The sequence below is a fragment of the Colias croceus genome, chromosome W, assembly GCF_905220415.1.
Source record: "Colias croceus chromosome W, ilColCroc2.1".
NCBI lineage: Eukaryota > Metazoa > Arthropoda > Insecta > Lepidoptera > Pieridae > Colias > Colias croceus.
In genome coordinates this window covers 1643926-1665782 of record NC_059567.1, presented here as the reverse complement: position 1 = coordinate 1665782, position 21857 = coordinate 1643926, and the positions used below count along the sequence as shown (strand labels likewise).

Sequence of the window (21857 nt, the reverse complement as noted above, 5' to 3'; positions counted from 1 at the left end):
ACACTACTAGCTGCTCCCCGCGGTTTCACCCGCATTGCTCCGCTCCTGTTGGTCTTAGCGTGCTGATATATAGCCTATAGCCTTCCTCAATAAATGAGCTATCTAACACCGAAAGAATTTTTCAAATCGGACTAGTAGTTCCCGAGATTAGCGCGTTAAAACAAACAAACAAACTCTTCAGCTTTATAATATTAGTATAGATATCAAAATATTTTAATGTTTTAAATTTTCATTTTCAACAGCCGCAGACGCTAAGCACTCTGCCATCGATGCTCTAGACAAGGAATTGTCTAAAGTGTCCCTCGCTGCTGGTGAAGCCCAAGATGCTGCTGCTAAAGCCATCGCTGATGGCAAGAAAGTCGTCGACACAACTAAAGGTAAGTCTAGATAAGAAAGATCAGGAATGAAAACAATAAACGTGCTTAGTGAAGAAATAAAATCAGTATAGAAAAGACCTGAAAATTCTGATCCTAGATAACCACGGAATTATTAGGAAGGTTTAAATGATGATGTAGCAAAAAGGTATGATGATATAGTAGAACTATTGTTTAAGAAGGAGGAAATTTGACGGATGTGGATATAACAGTGAGGTATTGTTCTTAAAACATTACGTAGTTAGTTAAATTGATATTGCACTTGCATTTTTTTCACATAAGTAGATAGTGTGTAGCCAATTTTAGTACAGCTTACCTACACAGTTATTTTGCAGTTATTTTCTTATATTTTGTAGCCTTTATTTATTTTGTTTTTGTTCGATTTTCTTAGATACAATTGCGACAACAGTAGACAATACGAAGAAAGCAGCTGGGACAGCGATCAACACAGCGAAAGGTAGGTGTCATATGAGATTTGTTTTAATTAAGTACCATAATTATGTTCGGTTTTGACAAACTTAACAGAATGTGTTCTTACGATTGGTTGGATATTCAAACTCAAATGTAATTTTGTTGATTTACGTACGATTTAGCACATCAAATTCCAATAGAAACACGAAATAATATTAGCTTACCGTGTGCAAAAAGGTCCTTAAAAATTCAAGCAATCGTAAACAAAACATTCTAAATATCGACGCTGAACACAAATCTCCAATCATTACAATAAATGCATGTGTTGTAGATACGATCAGTAGCACAGTAGACAGTACCAAGAGTACAGCGCAAAGTGCTATGGAGACGGGGAAAAACTATGCTACCGGGGCTAAAGGTATTGATATTAATGACGAGGTTTATCAAAATGGTAAAAGTGGAAAAACTATAGATAGTGATGAATCAGTATGCTTGAATATAAAAACAGAAATATTGATTCGTTCGAAATAAATGATAAACATTTCGATAAACTTCTAACTTTTTCTATTTCTGCACAATCTTTTCTTTCTATTTTCTGTTGTAGTTTGATAGTTTGCTTGTCAAACCTAACCTATTGTACTTATTAATCTTCCCTATTAATAACATTATAACTTCATTCGGTTGAGGCCAAAATACTAAAATTCATAGATAATATATCTATGCTACATATCGATATAATACAAAATATTTTAGATACTCTGTCAAGTTCTGTGGACGCTGCACAAAAATCAGCGCAATCAGCTGTCGAGACTGGCAAGAGTTACGTAGACAGTGCAAAATGTAACTAAAAGAATAATACAAATTTAAATTACAAATATAATATTGGAATTACTCAAATGTATGATTGTTTTAAAGATACTGTTCTCAACAAAGTGGAAGAAAATAAGAAATTAGCTAGCTCAGGAATTGACACAACCAAAAGTTATGTAGATTGTGCGAAAGGTACTTTGAGCGTAATGTTTTGTTTTTGTTTGAGTGTTGTAATAACAATCTGTGTTGTGATATTTGTTTAGTCTAATTAATTCTGTAGGTATTTGTATTGTTTTGCAATGAGTCACTAATTTTGTTTTGGTTTCTGCTAACTAATTTAGATTCAACCGAAAACACTTTACAAAGCGCGTTGGATAATTCAAAAGGCTATGCATATTCCGCATATGAGTTCGGCAGATCGTATTTAGACTCTGCTAAAGGTAGTTGAGCTTTATGTTTTTGTTTCGCTTCTTTATTATTTGCTTATAGTTATTTAAAGAATCTAGCTTGGATAATTTTACTGTTTAAATATTTATAGATTCAGTTGCGAGCACTGTAGATAGTACTATGAAAGCGGCTTATTCAACAGTTGAAACGGGCAAGTCATACGTAGATTCTGCTAAAGGTAATTAGGAAACAATAAGCTTTAAAACCACATAAATAGAGTAACCTAAAGCTTATAATGAATTATTATTTGCACTTGTAGATACCGTACAAAGCACGATTCAAAGCACTATAGATACGACAAAAAGTACAGCAGGATCAGTTGTTGAAACTGGAAAGGGATATATTGACACAGCTAAAGGTAAACTAGATTAACATGTCATACATCATTTTATAAATTATTATTAGTTATTAAAATTATGAATTCCTTTAGAAACCGTTGCAAGTAAAGTAGATTCTTCAAAGAAAGCAGCTACATCTGCTGTCGAGACTAGCGGGTCTTATGTCAGTTCAGCTAAAGGTATATAAATAAAATGAAAATAAATATGAAACCACAATTTTGCCACCTATTACAGTTAGACACGTTAGACCATTGAGACTTGAGTTGTTTCATTTGTGCTCATATTTTTTGTTACATATTTTTAAATAGAATCGTGTACTCATTAATTTTAGAAACTGTGACTAACACCGTTCATAGCACTGTAGAAGCGACCAAAAATGTAGCTAATGCTGCTGTAGACAAAGGCACTGCAATTGTAGGCACTGCTAAAGGTATAAAAACACCCCAATTTATATTTTATGTGGACATCAAATCATCAAGTCCCCAAATTTGATGTTTATGTGTTTCCTGTTGCTTATATTTAATACGCATATTTAATAATTTTCAATAAAATAATTTGTTTCTTACGGTTGCCATGATTGCACAATTTCTAGATACCGTCACTAATACCGTCCAAGGCACTGTAGAAGCGACCAAAAATGTAGCTAATGCAGCATTAGACAAAGGCACATCCATTGTAGGCACTGCTAAAGGTTAGCTTATCGTTTTACACGTTAATTGTATTAAGATTTTCTTTTTAATCTCATTTAAAATATCCGCGTTACAATTATTTTAGATACCGTCACAAATACTGTTCAAGGCACTGTAGAAGCAACCAAAAATGTAGCTAACGCAGCTGTAGACAAAGGCTCATCCATTGTAGGCACTGCTAAAGGTATAAATCTGCATAGCATTTATATTTGCTTGTTTTCGTTGCTCTTTATGTTCTTTTTCGTTTTTTTAGTTTATTGTAGTGAAATTTCTTTAGGCACGCGAGTAAAATGTGAAGATCGCGTCATGGCAATGCCGTCACGTCATGCAATAAGGCGACGGTAGTATCTTTGTACCACGCCAAAGAAGTTTCACTTCTGACACGTGTGCTCGACACACACGCTCTTTTTTATATAAATTATGTTATCATGCTATTATTATTTGTAGACTCTGTAGCAAGCACAATAGATGCAACAGAGAATGTTGCATCATCTGCAACAGACAAAGGGCTTAATTTTATGACTTCTGCAAAAGGTAGGTACATAACGTTACGTCCCCTATTTATTTATATGAGTCCTAGATTTCATGCGTAGGTATTTAACACACCGTTTGATTTTTAGATACAGTAGCAAATACTGTTTATTCAACAGTTGATACTACAAAAACGGTTGCTGCATCTGCTTACGGTAAAGGCGCATCACTTGTAGATAGTGCTAAAGGTATTATTTGATTAGATGTCTTTTACAAGTTGCTATGATATTTAATTAATGTATGCATTGACAAAATGTATTTCTTTAGAAACGGTTGCGAGTTCAGTAGATTCTACTAAGAAAGCAGCGTCATCTGCTGTTGATACTGGCGCTTCTTATGTTGGCGCAGCTAAAGGTAAACATAAAAAATCAGCTGATAAATAGACGAAGTAAATAGTACTTAAATAACGCTCAGTTATTTCGTTACTCCTTAGATTCAGTGTATACATCATTTTTTTATTATCTAATCTAATGTTACCGAAGTCAATTTACAGTACATTATACATGATCATGAATTGGTTAAAATTAAAATCGTTTCATGATTCCATAATTTTAGATACCGTGGCTAACACCGTTTACGGCACTGTAGAAGCGACCAAAAATGTAGCTAATGCAGCTTTAGATAAAGGCACATCTATTGCAGGCACTGACTGCTAAAGGTTAGCTCATCACTTCATATTAATTATTATGTTAATTTATTTTCATTATTCATTGTAGTTTTAGTAATTCATCTTTTAATTTGACGTTTCCATATTTTAGATACAGTAGCAAATACTGTTCAAAGCACTGTAGATGCGACCAAAAGTGTAGCTAACGCAGCTGTAGAGAAAGGCACATCCTTTGTAGGCACTGCTAAAGGTATAAAAATACCAAAATTTACAAAATATGAATGATTTATTTATAGTGACATCAAGTCACTGTTTATTTGTTTTCTGTTGCTTTATTAAGTATGTACCTTGTTTGCTTTCTGAATTATGATTTTCAGATCATTTTAAATTAAAATTTGTTTGATATTGTTGTCATGATTCCACCATTTCTAGATACTGTCACTAATACCGTTCAAGGCACTGTAGAAGCGACCAAAAATGTAGCCAATGCAGCATTAGACAAAGGCACATCCATTGTAGGCACTGCTAAAGGTTCGCTTATCATTTCAAATATTGATTTATTTTTATTGTTCACTATTGTTGTTTTTATTAAAATCACTATTTTCACGTTTCCATATTTTAGATACAGTAGCAAATACAGTTCAAAGCACTGTAGATGCGACCAAAAGTGTAGCTAACGCGGCTGTAGACAAAGGTTCATCATTTGTAGGCACTGCTAGAGGTATAGAATATAACATTTTATTTATCCTTGTTTATTTATTTGTATTGGTTGTTGTTATTCTTATTAAGTTTTAATTTTTTATTTATTTTTTATTTCATTATCATTTGTAGACTCTGTAGCAAGCACAATAGATGCAACAAAGAATGTTGCCTCATCTGCAACAGACAAAGGGCTTAATTTCATGACTTCTGCTAAAGGTATACAATCTCGTTAATGCAAATGAGTTACAAGCAATGATATTGCGTCTATTTAACCCCTCATATTTCATTTTGTAGATACAGTAGCAAATACTGTTTATTCAACAGTAGATACCACAAAAACGGCTGTTTCCTCAGCTTATGATAAAGGCGCATCACTAGTAGATACGGCCAAAGGTATTTTTATTATGGATTCAGACGATATCTTCATGTTCATTATGCGTAAATTTCTATCATTCATTGTTCATTTCTTTAATCGATTGGTGTGGGTCATTGTGCATTCATTAACTAGCGATACAGGTAGCAATGTAAATACTGCTGCCTCTCCTTCGTCTGTTGGTAAAGGAGTCTCATTAATTCGCGGTGTTGAAGGTAGACCTGTTTCACTCATTATATAATCATTGCTTTTTGACCATAATATTATTTGTACTACAATTTCATTATGTTTGTAGATACTTTAACTAACACTGTTCACAGTACGGTTGATACAAGCAAAGGTTTAGTATCATCTGTTTGGGAGAAGGGCAAGTCATTGGTAATAATCACAAAAGGTAGAAGCCATATTATTCGCTTGGCATCATTTTGTATCACGACATATTCATGCGTTCATTAAGGTTCATTCGCTTATCGTTTCAGGAACATGCATTTTTCACATTTTAATATGATTGTTTATAAATGATATAGTTACAATAAAATTTATTGTTATTTTAGATAATGTTGAAAACACTGTAGACAGCACTAAATCTGTTACTGAATCTGCTTTTGGTAAAGGAGCATCTTTCATAGGTAGTGCTAAAGGTATGTCTAATTATATTATAGTGGAACTGGGCTAGAATGAAATATAAAGATTTATAGGAAAACAAAATCGATAGACCTCACGCCTATACAATTTATTATTTTAGATACAGTATCAGGCACAGTTCAAAGCACAGTAGATACAACTAAAAATGTAGCTGGCTCTATTTATGATAAAAGTGCCTGTTGTGTTTTAACTCTAGATCTAGATCCTAAGTTTTTAAATGAGGCAATTAAAAGATGTCATTTTCAATTGCCCACGCTTGATGAAATAATTGCAAATTTGTCTGGAGCGAAATATTTTTCCGTTTTAGACGCTAGTAAAGGATTTTATATGTTGAAATTGGATTATGATAGTTCTAAGCTATGTACTTTTGCAACACCTTTCGGGAGATATAGATTTTTACGATTGCCGTTCGGGATTAGTAGTGCGTGTGAGGTTTTTCATAGTGTTATGCATAGGCTGTTCGCGTGCGAAGGCGTAGAAACGTACGTCGACGATGTGTTGGTGTACGGTAAGACAAAAGAGGAGCATGATGAGCGGTTACATAAGGTGCTGCAATGCGCTGTGGCAAATGGGGTAAGGTTCAACCGGGATAAATGTAAATTTGGGGTGAGAGAAGTTAAATTCCTAGGGCATATTTTTAATTCAAATGGGATTAAGCCGGATCCAGATAGAATTCGTGTAATAAGAGACATGAGTATACCTGTAAATAAAAAAGAGTTAGAGAGGTTTTTAGGGATGTCCAATTATGTATCTCGATTTATTCCTAATTATGCAAAATTAGTGGAACCGTTGAGATCATTACTAAAAAATAATGTACAGTTCGATTGGCACGAAATACATACTAAAGCTTATAATAGAATTAAAACGTCCTTAATGAATGCGCCTTCTTTAAGATTTTATGATCCAAATAAACAAGTTACCGTCTCTGTCGATGCGAGTGCGTTCGGTCTCGGAGCGTGTTTGTTGCAAGAGGGGCGGCCCGTGGCGTTCGCGGCGCGCGCTTTAACACCTGCCGAGAGTCGCTGGGCGCAAATAGAGAAGGAGATGCTGGCGATAGTATATGGGTGTTCGAAATTCCATCAATTTGTGTATGGACATACTAAAGTTATAGTGGAAAGCGATCATAAACCGTTAGAATCTATTTTCAAGAAACCACTGAATGATATACCTATTCGGTTGCAAAGACTATTATTAAAATTACAGCGATATTCGTTAAATGTATGTTATGTTCCAGGCAAACTCATGTTTATAGCAGACACATTGTCGAGAACTAAAGTAGATAATTTAAATAATACTGAAGATAAAGTTCAAAAAGATGTGGAAGGACATGTGAATCTTATTATTCAAAATACCGGTTTCAGTGATGAAAAACTGATGTTAGTGGAGAAAGAGACTAGGAATGATGTGGGGCTCTGCAGGGCGATGGATTATTATAAAAGTGGCTGGCCTCACACGAAAGCGTTGTTAGATGGAAGCGCGAAGATGTATTGGGATATAAGAGATGAATTTCACGTTATTAATAATATAGCGTTCAGAAATCACAGAGTAATTATACCTACGAGTCTTCGAAACGAAATGGTAAATAGAATTCACGAGGGCCATCTAGGTATCGATAAATGCAAAAACCGAGCTCGCGACGTGATGTGGTGGCCGGGCATGTCGGCGGACATCGAGAGGGCGGTGCGGCGCTGTGGCGTGTGCGCGCAACACCGCGCCGAGCAGCCGCGCGAGCCGCTGCTGCCGCACCCGCAACCGGACACTCCGTGGGAAGTGCTAGCCGCTGACATCTTTCAAATTAAAAATAAATATTTCATTTTGGTCGTAGACTACTATTCGAAATACGTGGAGGTCGCTTCACTGAGAGATATTACGTCCGGTTCGGTAATTAAACAGTTAAAGGATATGTTCTCTCGTCACGGTATTCCGATGCGGTTAATTTCAGACAATGGCCTACAGTTTACATCGGGGGAGTTTAAGAATTTCAGCGAAGCTTGGGGATTTCGACACGTAACGAGTTCGCCTTATTATCCCCGATCTAATGGTTTAGCCGAACGTAACGTACAAACTGTTAAAAAATTATTAATTAAAGCCGAACAGGACGGCACAGATCCGTTTTTAGCTTTATTAAATTTTAGAAATACGCCTATATCAGGGGAGATTTATTCATCGGCTCAGCTTTTGATGGGTAGGCGTTTAAATACTAGGCTGCCCGTTAGCTCGAATCTTTTACGACCGAAGCTTCCTTCTAGAGAGAAAATAGCGATCAAACGTGCAGAAAAAACTGAAAAATCGAGCTCATTCTACAATCAGCATACGCGAAAATTAAAACCGTTAAATAACAATGATTTTGTACGTATTCGTGAAGGGCAGGGAATGAGTCACAGTCGCTGGGTGCCGGCGCGCGTAGAGGGCCAGGCCGCGGAGCCACGTTCGTACTGGGTGCGCACGCCCGATGGCGCGCGGTATAGGAGGAATAGGCAGCAAATTATTAAGTCTGGCGTTGAACAGAACGAGCCCGTTTTAAATAAAATATATAATAAAGAGTTAAAACACAACATGGTGTCAGGTGTGGGGTTCGAACCCACGCTCCCTCTCGGGAACCAGAGAATTTGCTGATTAAACCCCACACCTGACACCATGTTGTGTTTTAACTCTTTATTATAATAATCAAAATGACATTACATTTTTATAAAGTATCTCCAATTCTCTAAGTACCCACATTATAATTAATAATCAATATTACCTACATACAACATCTTCCCCTTTCAATAAGATTTATAAGTATAACAAACTATATTGCTGACGAACAATATTAATTTTACAAATGAATCATATAGGCAAATTAAGCAATAAAGTACTTTCATTACTGTTAGTTTAACTAAAGAATGAATCAGTGTAGAATAATCTATATCTATCCATTAATGCAAACCATTACATTACAATTATTTATCTAATTATAATTTATGATATTCTATACCCATTAATAGCTACAAATCATCTCGGCTAGTAACATTAAACAAAATTAATGGTAACCATTCCATCACAAATTTAACACAATACTCATATTTAATTTAACACAATAGCCAAACATTAGTAGAACACACATATACCTTATAATAGATCATCATCCGAAACCTTTTTTTTTTTTTTTTTTTTGTGATACTATGAACTAAGTATTATATTATTTATTTTTTTTATTAAATTAAATCATTAATTTTATTATTAATAATGAAATCTGTCTGGAGGACGTACTATTCTTCCAGAACGAGTACTATAAAAATTTGTATTTTGCGACACCTCAGTAGGAGAAGAATTTATTTTGTTATTTTGGACATAACTTTCATCAAAATCATCATAATCGCCGATAGGACGCCTACAATCATGCCTCGTACTTTTATTTAAAACGGGCTCGTTCTGTTCAACGCCAGACTTAATAATTTGCTGCCTATTCCTCCTATACCGCGCGCCATCGGGCGTGCGCACCCAGTACGAACGTGGCTCCGCGGCCGGGCCCTCTACGCGCGCCGGCACCCAGCGACTGTGACTCATTCCCTGCCCTTCACGAATACGTACAAAATCATTGTTATTTAACGGTTTTAATTTTCGCGTATGCTGATTGTAGAATGAGCTCGATTTTTCAGTTTTTTCTGCACGTTTGATCGCTATTTTCTCTCTAGAAGGAAGCTTCGGTCGTAAAAGATTCGAGCTAACGGGCAGCCTAGTATTTAAACGCCTACCCATCAAAAGCTGAGCCGATGAATAAATCTCCCCTGATATAGGCGTATTTCTAAAATTTAATAAAGCTAAAAACGGATCTGTGCCGTCCTGTTCGGCTTTAATTAATAATTTTTTAACAGTTTGTACGTTACGTTCGGCTAAACCATTAGATCGGGGATAATAAGGCGAACTCGTTACGTGTCGAAATCCCCAAGCTTCGCTGAAATTCTTAAACTCCCCCGATGTAAACTGTAGGCCATTGTCTGAAATTAACCGCATCGGAATACCGTGACGAGAGAACATATCCTTTAACTGTTTAATTACCGAACCGGACGTAATATCTCTCAGTGAAGCGACCTCCACGTATTTCGAATAGTAGTCTACGACCAAAATGAAATATTTATTTTTAATCTGAAAGATGTCAGCGGCTAGCACTTCCCACGGAGTGTCCGGTTGCGGGTGCGGCAGCAGCGGCTCGCGCGGCTGCTCGGCGCGGTGCTGCGCGCACACGCCACAGCGCCGCACCGCCCTCTCGATGTCCGCCGACATGCCCGGCCACCACATCACGTCGCGAGCTCGGTTTTTGCATTTATCGATACCTAGATGGCCCTCGTGAATTCTATTTACCATTTCGTTTCGAAGACTCGTAGGTATAATTACTCTGTGATTTCTGAACGCTATATTATTAATAACGTGAAATTCATCTCTTATATCCCAATACATCTTCGCGCTTCCATCTAACAACGCTTTCGTGTGAGGCCAGCCACTTTTATAATAATCCATCGCTCTGCAGAGCCCCACATCATTCCTAGTCTCTTTCTCCACTAACATCAGTCTTTCATCACTGAAACCGGTATTTTGAATAATAAGATTCACATGTCCTTCCACATCTTTTTGAACTTTATCTTCAGTATTATTTAAATTATCTACTTTAGTTCTCGACAATGTGTCTGCTATAAACATGAGTTTGCCTGGAACATAACATACATTTAACGAATATCGCTGTAATTTTAATAATAGTCTTTGCAACCGAATAGGTATATCATTCAGTGGTTTCTTGAAAATAGATTCTAACGGTTTATGATCGCTTTCCACTATAACTTTAGTATGTCCATAAACAAATTGATGGAATTTCGAACACCCATATACTATCGCCTGCATCTCCTTCTCTATTTGCGCCCAGCGACTCTCGGCAGGTGTTAAAGCGCGCGCCGCGAACGCCACGGGCCGCCCCTCTTGCAACAAATACGCTCCGAGACCGAACGCACTCGCATCGACAGAGACGGTAACTTGTTTATTTGGATCATAAAATCTTAAAGAAGGCGCATTCATTAAGGACGTTTTAATTCTATTATAAGCTTTAGTATGTATTTCGTGCCAATCGAACTGTACATTATTTTTTAGTAATGATCTCAACGGTTCCACTAATTTTGCATAATTAGGAATAAATCGAGATACATAATTGGACATCCCTAAAAACCTCTCTAACTCTTTTTTATTTACAGGTATACTCATGTCTCTTATTACACGAATTCTATCTGGATCCGGCTTAATCCCATTTGAATTAAAAATATGCCCTAGGAATTTAACTTCTCTCACCCCAAATTTACATTTATCCCGGTTGAACCTTACCCCATTTGCCACAGCGCATTGCAGCACCTTATGTAACCGCTCATCATGCTCCTCTTTTGTCTTACCGTACACCAACACATCGTCGACGTACGTTTCTACGCCTTCGCACGCGAACAGCCTATGCATAACACTATGAAAAACCTCACACGCACTACTAATCCCGAACGGCAATCGTAAAAATCTATATCTCCCGAAAGGTGTTGCAAAAGTACATAGCTTAGAACTATCATAATCCAATTTCAACATATAAAATCCTTTACTAGCGTCTAAAACGGAAAAATATTTCGCTCCAGACAAATTTGCAATTATTTCATCAAGCGTAGGCAATTGAAAATGACATCTTTTAATTGCCTCATTTAAAAACTTAGAATCTAAACATATGCGTAATTTGCCATCCGCTTTTTCCACTAATACTATATTTGACACCCAATCGGTGGGTTCACTAACAGGCATTATAATATTAAGCTGTTGTAAGCGATTGAGTTCCTCCCTCAACTTAGGTCTTAATTTAATCGGTATTTTTCTTGCACTCCTTACTACGGGAGGAACCCTATCGTCTACAATAATTCTATGAAAACCTGGTAATTCACCTATTCCTTCAAACACAGATTTATATTGTACAAAAAAATCAATATTACAATTTTTTATCTCATTAATTCTCATAATCATATTTAATTTAACACAGGCATCTCTCGATAACAAGTTACTGCAATTTAAATTCAAAACAAATATTTTTTCTTGTACTTTTAATGACTTATATGTAATCGATAAAATAGGTATGAACAGTTGCTCTGCATTGGAGAACCGAATCTGTTGTCCATGTGTTGTTGTCCTGAACATCCTAGTCTTGGAGGGTAGCGGGATCCGAAGAAACGGTTCACCGCTGGCCGACCGCAGGTTGTAGGGGGCCCAAGTAACGAATTAGCCACTCGAGAAAGGCTGCCCCGCCGCCTGTGCATAATCCTGGATTGGCTCCAACGTGCCGATTGGCGATCGGATGAGAGGACCCGTTGGCGATATTCAGGGGGTTTCGGGCGTCCCCGCAGTCTCCAGGCTAGGTTTATTTATGGGCGATAGCATGTAGACATTAGGTGGTTCCATATGCATTGCCTCGTTCAACTTCTATTTTACTCCCCGCCTAATCACTCTCAAAATAAATATGAAAAAGTTACATAAAGGAATACAGAATTCACAGCGGCTGCACTTCCTCTCTCTTCAGGTGCACCTCTCAAATATTCGAGGCTTGCACTCTAATCTCACACCGGTCCACCACCATCTTGAGACTGAAAAGCCGCACCTTCTATTCCTGACAGAGACGCAAATCCGATGTCCAGATGACACGACATATCTCGGGTACCCCGGTTACATACTTGAACATAACTTTCATTCAAAAGCTGGTACCTGTGTATATGTTCGTGAAGACATTTGCACCCTGCGTCTCCGTGACCTCGAGGAACCCAGTTTTTCTGTGCTTTGGATTATGGCAGATACGGGTATGGACAAGATAGTTTATGCTTGTGTATACCGTTCGCACAAAGGAGATCAGGAGACCACACGGCTATTTAATTATCTGAGTGAAGTAGCAGATGTAGTACAACTTAGATATCCGAGTGCTGAACTTGTCTTTCTGGGGGATTTTAATGCCTGCCATGCAGACTGGCTGTTCCCGTTCCAGAAGACAGACCATGCTGGGAAAGAGGCCTTTAATTTCGCAACATCCTTTAACCTTTCTCAGCTGGTAGTTGACGCAACTCGTGTACCAGACATCGACAGCCATACTGCCAACTGTCTCGACCTTTTCCTGACGACAGAACCAGACCGTCATGTGGTCGCTGTCTCCGCTCCACTGGGGACATCTGATCACTGTCTGGTAAAGTCCGTGTCTTCATACTCTCCTGCAGATCCATCTTTAAAGGGAACAAGGAGATTATGGCGTTATAGCTCAGCGGACTGGGATGAGATGCGGCATTTTTTTGCATCCTATCCTTGGCTGCAAGTGTGCTTTTCTACCGCTGACCCATCCAGCTGTGCGGATAATGTTGTTGGTGTGATTCATCAGGCGATGGAATATTTTATACCATTTTCTGATATTCGCATCAACAACAATGCTAGACCGTGGTTCAATGCCCAATGTAAAGCTGCATTGGCTAAAAAGCAAGCAGCTTTCCAAGCCTGGGTCGATGCTCGAATCCGTAAAGCTCACGACATTCGGGAAAAAAAGAAAGCCTTTAACAAAGCTTCGAAAACCTGCAAAAAAATGCAAAAGAAGGCTCGTTTTGCTCATGTGCGGCATATTGGAAGTAAGCTTGTTTCTTACCCCGCAGGAAGTAAAGCCTTCTGGTCCTTGGCCAAAGCTGTCGAGACAAACTTCTGTCGTCCCACTCTACCTCCGTTGATGAGACCCGATGGTTCTCTGGCTCATAATGCAAGGGATAAGGCAGATGTTTTTGCCTCATTATTTGCCAACAACTCTCGTCTAAACCCACCTAGTATTGTTCCACCCACAATTCAACATTGTGGCGTTCATATGCCTGACACCCGCATCACGAACAAGGAAGTTTTAAGAACATTGCGTCATCTCGATGAGAATAAAGCCAGTGGACCTGACGGAATACCAGCTATCGTTTTAAAAACTTGTGCTCCCGAATTATCTCCTGTTCTTACACGTCTGTTTCGCCTCTCGTTAACGACTGGAGTTGTTCCTAAAAACTGGAAGCTTGCCAATGTGCAGCCTATTCCAAAGAAAGGCAGTCGGTCAGACCCCACCAACTACCGACCGATTTCAATAACCTCCATAATCTGTAAGACTATGGAGCGTATATTGAATAATCGGCTCCTCACGCACCTCGAAACCAACGATCTGCTGAATGATCATCAGTATGGTTTCCGCCATAATAGATCTACTGGCGATCTTTTAGTGCACGTGACGCATCTTTTAGGAGAAGCTGTTGAGAGGTACGGGGAGGCACTTGCGGTCTCCTTGGACATTTCTAAAGCGTTCGATAGAGTCTGGCACGATAGCCTTCTAGGCAAGCTACCCTCTTACGGCATCCCAAGCAACCTTACTACATGGATTGCTGACTTTCTGCGGGACCGGTCGATTCGTGTTGTTGTAGATGGTTGCTCGTCAGAGCCAATGTCCATCAATGCCGGCGTTCCGCAGGGGTCCGTTCTCTCGGCAACACTGTTTCTTCTTCACATAAATGACATGATTAATCCGAATATATTCAGTTATGCAGATGACAGCACTATAGTCGAGAGTTACAAATCCAGTGCCCGCACATCAAAGGCCGAAACTGAATTACTACGGGAGGACATGTTGGAGCGTTTGAACCGAACTCTTCGGGCTGTCTCCGATTGGGGCGATGCCAATCTAGTCGGTTTTAATGCTTCAAAAACCCAGGCGTGCTTATTTTCTGCCAAACGGAGCACCTTCACAAATACTCCGACTTTCCGCGGTGTATCTCTACCAATAACCGACTGCCTAGAGTTGCTTGGTGTTACATTAACGTCCTCACTCAACTTCGGGCAGTTTATCGAATCCAAGGCCCATCTAGCTGCTAAAAAGCTCGGAATCCTTAACAAGGTTAGACAATATTTCACACCAAGGCAGCTTCTTAATCTCTACCAAGCTCAAGTCCGATCCTGTGTTGAATATTGTAGTCACTTGTGGGCAGGCGCAGCTAGATGCCACCTTGGAGCTTTGGATTCGATCGAAAGACGTGCCAAACGTATAATAAACAACCCTTCACTAGTCGAGTCTCGTCTCTTGAGCCTTGAGCATCGTCGTGAGGTGGCATGTCTTTCGGTGTTTTATAGGTTACATTTCGGTGAGTGTGCGTACGGGTTGCACAACCTTATCCCTTCATCTCCATTCCTCAACCGCACTTCGAGACGTGGCGAGGGATTCCATCCTTTTGTTGTAGATATCCCTCCTATTAGAACACGTCGCTTCGAGTCATCTTTCTTAATGAAAACGGCTAAGGAATGGAACTCTCTCCCTAGCTCCATATTTCCCGCACAATACAATCTGGACCTTTTCAAAGCGAGGGTGAACAGGCTTCTTCTAGGCAGACGTGCATCCAAGTAGACCACATCGCCGCTTTCCATCAGGTGGGATCGTGGTCAAACGTCTGCCTATTCATTATAAAAAAAAAAAAAAAAAAAAAAAAAATCGATGCCATAAAATAACCAATTACATTTAATTTATTTTTACTAACTTCCTTAAGAATTATATTAGTTTTCAATAAATCTTTTTTATTAAATCCTGAGGCTAAAAAGCTAGACAATGACATAACACAAACATCGGCTCCACTATCTAATTTAAACATCATCGCTTTGCCATTAACATAAACATAATCGAACCAAGCGTGGCTGTCTATCGTGTTTATTTCAATACCATTTATTATATATTCCTCACCGGAACCCTCTGACGGTGGGGTCGCACGATTCACTTCGCGTAACGATACCGCACTATACCTACAACACTTTGCAAAATGTCCACGTTTATCACATCTATAACAAGTTACGTTAAAAGCGGGACACTTATTATTTTCATGCATACGATCACAATAGGCGCACTTCGGACGCGCCCGTCGTACATGACCTCGTAGCTGCGGCGCGGCGAGCGCGCGCTGCGGCCGCGCCGGCCAGGCGGGCCCGCGCCAGCCGCCGCTCGCCCTCGCGCGCGCGCCGCGCGAACTCACCGCCTCCACCTCAACGTCACGACCGAGCATCGAACGCGCACTCCTCGCTTCATTCATATCACTCGATGAACTTCCCGCAATTTGTGTATCAATTGAAAATTTATTAGCAGCCGGCGTGGGCGCGTCGACTCGGCCCGCTTGATGACACGCAGCCTCCGCCGCTCGGCACCACGATTCTGCGTCACTCAATTCCAAATCCTTTTTTCTTAAAAGACGCTCCCTTAACTGTGCATCTCGTATTCCTCGTATTAACTGCGTTAGGATAAGGCTATCTCTCAGCTCTCCAAATGAACACACTTTACTTTGTATTTTTAAGCGTGCAAAATAACACTCAAAAGATTCATCTGCATTTTGATAACACTCGAAAAACAAATGACGTTCGTAATTAATATTCTTCTTCGGGTCTAAACGTTCTTGAAACTTCGAACATAACACGTCATATTTGTTAATCTCACTACTTTGAAAATCGAGTTCTTCATATATTTCACGTCCACATTTACCAATTGAATGTAAAAATAAAGCACACTTCTCACGTCCAGGGGCATTTTCTCTTCCAGATGCAATTAAATACCAATCAAAGCACTTTTTCCAATCACGCCAGTTCTCCGACATATTGCCGTTGCTTGACATTGCCGCTGGCTGTTGTATCGCATTATTGACGCAACTTAAATCCCTGTCACTCCTCGCCATGTCCTCAAAATACACTTATAAACTCCTTTTATGCACAATATCTTATTTGTTCACACCTGACACCATGTTGTGTTTTAACTCTTTATTATAACAATCAAAATGACATTACATTTTTATAAAGTATCTCTAATTCTCTAAGTACCCACATTATAATTAATAATCAATATTACCTACATACAACAGTGCCTCTTTGGTTACGGGAGCTAAAGGTATTGTATTAGTACTCTGTACTCTTCTTAATTTTACTCTTCCTTTTTCACTAAAATCTTATTTCATTTGTTCTTCGTTTGCACGTTTGCTTGTACTTATGTTTTCTTGCTAAATTGTAGATATGGTATCAAGTTTGGTGTCGGGTGATAATGAATCTTCGGGAAAAAGTCTAATTGACAGCGGTAAAGGTACTAAAGTTTTCAGTTGTTTTTCCTAGTGTGTATCTAACAATTAATTGTATTGAAGGTAAGTTCTATGTGTTACGATGTGGTAATTTCTGATGATATAATGTTGTTATTACCTACTTTACCTTTTACAGGGTCGATGAAATTCCACTGTACTGTTATGTCGACTCAGTTATTAAAAAATAAATTATTTTTAAGAACTTTAACGGCTTTTTAATTGCGTAACGCGAAAATTATGATATTTAAACATTGTGATACTTAACAGCAATTTGAAAATTATTTTTTATTAACTATTTTATATCTATAGTTATATTGCTTAGCCTTTTGACGATAACAAAACATAATAATAATTGTTTATTCTCTAATTTTGACGCGTTTTTAATATTAATCTTAACTTAAAATTATTTCAAGATAATTGTGTAATTGTTATTGTTTATAAAAATCGTTACAGATAGTATCAACGCGACAGTAGACCACACAAAGAAAGCGGCTGAAGATGCCAAGGAGAAGGCTCGATTGGCTGCTGAAGCCGCGAAGGAGGAGGCCAGGAAGGCGGCTGGTGCTGCTGCTGAAGAAGCCAAGCGTGCTGCCAGTAAGTTATTGTTGCTATAATTATGAGACGGACTTTTAATTGTTATCATAGTGGTAAATGTTAGTACGTCAGAAATAAGTCTCAAGGAGCGATACCATGCGATAAGTTATAGAAACGTCATCAGCATCTTTGACATTTTTTAAATATTCTTTGAATATAGATAGGATAGAGGTAGGTAATAGGTTGTCATAGTCGGCGGAAGATTTACAATCCATCATTGGGGAGCGGGTGGCGTGAGCTCGTGTACAGCTTGCGCCGGCTTTGAGGTGGGCGTTTGGTGGAGGGCCTGGAAACGGGCAACTGCTGGGCGGGTCATGCCAAGTCTTTCATGTGAAGATGCGAAGATTGCGAAGTGTTCTCGCATCCCAGCTAAAGCAGCGCGTTGGTACACGTGGGGTTTTAGTCGGTTGTTAACCCACGGCTCCTTCCCCGGGAGCAGTGGGTATCTTAGGCAAGATGTCCATCACTCATCAGTTTTAGTTTGGAATTAGTGTTTAAATTTTGGTTTGGTAATGATGCCAAATTAAAAACTTGGCCGTCAGTTTGAAGTACTATATTGAGACGGGGCCTGGCTATTTCGCCTAGATTTTCCCTCTCTTTCCGTTGTATGTATGCTATCTCTCTGCCTGCACATTATCGCGGCGCACGATAATGTTCAGGCGCTATTTGTAGTTCATTGGTGTCTAGTTTTCGCTGCAGTAAGGTTGTCTACAACCTTGGTGCTATTAAGAATCAGTATTGCATAGGTAAAACAAGTTCTAAGTGTGAAAAAGTGTACCCCGTCGGATAGTACAGTGAGTTGAGTCTTTTAAATCAACGGTATAACTGTTGGATTTTATTTAAAATGCTGATGTTGCTAATGAATCTTTCAGCAATAGTTTATTAAAACGCTTTTATTAGCTTCACCTGTATGTTTGTATGTATATGTAACCGACGGATTTCGACATTGAACCGACGGATTTCGACTTTGAACCGACGGATTTCGACCGAAAGTTACGTTTCCTTTGTGCAATTTTTTGGTTAAGGCGAGTAGGTCAAGGTGCAAGGTCGAATACGCATAAGTACAAAAATTTTACAATGAAATTCTCTGGTTTACTGAACTGGAGCTGAAAGGGAAAATCCACTACACATTAATCCGGTCAATCTAAACATTCCGTGATACATTAATTCCCAACAAGCTAAAAATCAGTACAGTTGTTCAAAATACAATCATAAATAAAATTTAGAAATTACCAATCATTGTAATGCGTGGAAAATTTGTTATTCAATGTTAAAGGTCAAAAAAAAATAGTTCTTCGCGATTTTCAGGGAAACTTAGTTTAATCGGAAAAATATCGGAGATAAAATTGTAGATCATAAAATTATCTAAGTACAAAAAACGTATTAATATTTTTTTTCATACGACCCCACCGTTTTTGATATAATAGTTACGATGCTTAAAATTGTAACCAGAGTGCACGAGCAACATTGTCTCCGCAACTATTTTGTCTCTCCCATCAATTTGTATGGGGAGTTGCGTCGCTACGTATGCGCACTTTCATACTAGCCCATGGGTGGGAGAGACAAAATAGTTGCGGAGACAAAGTTGCTCGTGCGCGCTGGCTCTAAAAGTTGTAATCGTCATACTTAATATAAATGCACGTACGTACATTTCTAGTTTTAATGTATATTATGTTAAAATATTTTTCTGTCGGTCATTGTAACTTGTATTCAAAATATAATATACAAACAAGTTATAACTATAATATAATTTCGCACTTTGACTGAAGTATTATTACTCAACCCTAAGAGCTCCTAACTTTTCAGTCGAACGTAAATTCTTCTGTTTTGGTTTTGGCCTGGTCAATTCTAGAAGCGATTGCAAAATTCGGTCAATCCTCGTGTTTTATTTTCAGGTAAAACACAGCTATTTAAAGATTTACCTAATATACCTAGATAAACTTTTGCTCACATAGTTGCATACACGCATCGACAAATGATGCATTACATTATCAACCTATTTATTAACAGGATTTTCCTAGCTAAGAAATCAGACCTTTCAATTGTAACATATGTGTAAGCTCAATAAATATATATTCTTTTCCATTACCAGACGTAGCAATGGAAGAAACCAAGAAAGCAGCACAAAAAGCAGCAGCCGACGCATCTAACGCCGTCCACAGTACCGTGGACAATACTCTCAAGAGAGTTGAAAATGCCGCAGATCAAGGACTCAAGAATGCTGGGGAAGTTGTCGATTCTAAGATTAAGGATGCTGATAAATACCTCAATGAGAATAGGGATGCGGTGAGTTTGGAAATGTACCACATTTGGGTTAGATAATTTGTAAAGCAGTAGATGAGGTGATAGTTATTGATTTAGAATTTCAAAATAAATTTAGGTTGTTTAATAAACAGATACCTGCACAAATTGTGTTTGTTTTGTCATTTTCGAAACGAGGTTATGGAAAAAACTAGCCCAACATGAATTAATGCATTTAGGCTTTTACTTTTTTAAATTAAACATATTATTACTTATTAAAATTTCATAAGGATTTTATATTAAAAAAAAAATTCTACTTAATAATATAAGTTATACTGATAAAGCTAAATTTTTATTTAAATATATTAAGAAAATTCTATTATTTTTACAGCTTGTCAATAACTTCTCAACAGCAGCCCACGATGGTGCCGAGGGTGCTGCCGGACTACTAAGCAAGGGCCTCTCTGCTTTCAAATAAAAATCTCATAAAAATCAATCTCCCTTCTTTTTTCTGCGATATCTATACGGGAAACTGACAGACTGCATTGTAAATAAAATATATTATTTTAATACTGTATATTATTGTGATGAAAAAAAAATTTATAAGTTTGCAAATTAATATTTTTCCTTTTTAACAGAGTACCTATATGATTTTGTATTTCTAATAATATATCCGCTATTATATTTACACAAGAATAATACTGTTATAGAAAAATAGAGTTTAATATGTAATTTAGTATATTATAATAGAAAATAAGACTAAAATATATACGCCATTTATAAAAAAGCACAATAATATTTGCAAGCTGTTAGATTTCCCAAAGTAATTCTTTCTCACAAATTAATTTATGATTGTATGTTAAGAGTTTAATCTCCTAGTTATGTTTTGTAATAATGCGCGATAAGCTAGTGTTTAAGATTTATTTTGGGCCTAAAATCGTACAAAATACATTTGTTTCGCTTTGAAATAAAATTGTAGTCATTATAATTGGATATTTTAGTTGTAAGCTTTGAAGTAAGAACTTTCGTTTTGTAGCATTTTAATGCATTTTATGTAAAATCATGCTTGGCTTACGTAATACCGTCCAATGTGCGATTTTATAAGCGTACCAACATCATTATTACCTTCTATTGTCCAATTCGCACATTTATTAATGTCACGGCGAATAAATTATTCAACGCTATCGTATCTCGTTTTTTCAGGACTTATGTTTATGAATAAAATATTTTTATATCAATTATTATGTTTTATGAAAGTAAAAAATAAAATGTTACTAAATATATAAAATGAAATATGTTATCCGTTCTTAAATTTTAATCATGTTTAATATATTTATATGTTTATTTGTAATTACTCAAATTAAGTCAGCATGTGTATTTGTTGTTTAATAAATGCATCTCCATCATTACATGATTTTTCTTTTATTTAACTATTTTTACCTTACTCACGAAAACAACTTAATCAGGCAAAATATAATATTGACAGAATGCCAATATTTAAACTGATACAGTGCCACAAACCTTGCCACAAACTTAACTGACCCGGTGACGGTGTCACTAGCACGGCAAGGGTAAAAATAATGTCATTGCCTTGGTCATTGCCAATGGTGTAAATCAAGGTGTAAATTAACATTAATAGGTAAGTAACTTTTTATTTATCCAAATTATTCCGTATGAAAAGTGTGAAAATGTGACATTTCAAAAAGGCGGCACGTAGTTCCAGTTTTTGCCACCGGGTCAGATAAGTTTGTGGCACTGTACATAGATTAGCAACATAGCTTAAATCAGTGTCGGCGTTAGGGGGGGGGGGGGGCGTGGTGGGGCGATAGGTTCGAACTTCGAACGTCGCTCGAATTTATGCAACGCGAAAACCGTCTACAATGTTTAGACTGCTACAGAGGACAGAATTTTTTGGGTAACTAGTTTTGTAATATCGTTCTTGCAGCATCCCAAAATT

The 21857-nt window shown here is 37.8% G+C and overlaps 1 protein-coding gene across 1 annotated transcript; it reads left to right on the top strand.

The window, feature by feature from the left end:
- Positions 1–226: 226 nt before the first annotated feature.
- Positions 227–21309, top strand: LOC123704869 (perilipin-4-like; the record flags this gene model as incomplete). Its single annotated transcript, XM_045653363.1, has 25 exons — positions 227–377; positions 766–831; positions 1117–1203; positions 1937–2035; positions 2134–2220; positions 2302–2400; positions 2473–2559; positions 2712–2810; positions 2973–3071; positions 3155–3253; positions 3517–3603; positions 3690–3788; positions 3868–3954; positions 4359–4457; positions 4640–4738; positions 4830–4928; positions 5039–5125; positions 5204–5302; positions 5837–5923; positions 6028–6098; positions 16854–16881; positions 17002–17070; positions 17519–17659; positions 19752–19945; positions 20292–21309. Coding segments are annotated over 25 exons (2406 nt in total), but the record flags the coding sequence as incomplete, so codon positions are not given.
- Between the last annotated feature and the right edge of the window lie 548 nt (positions 21310–21857).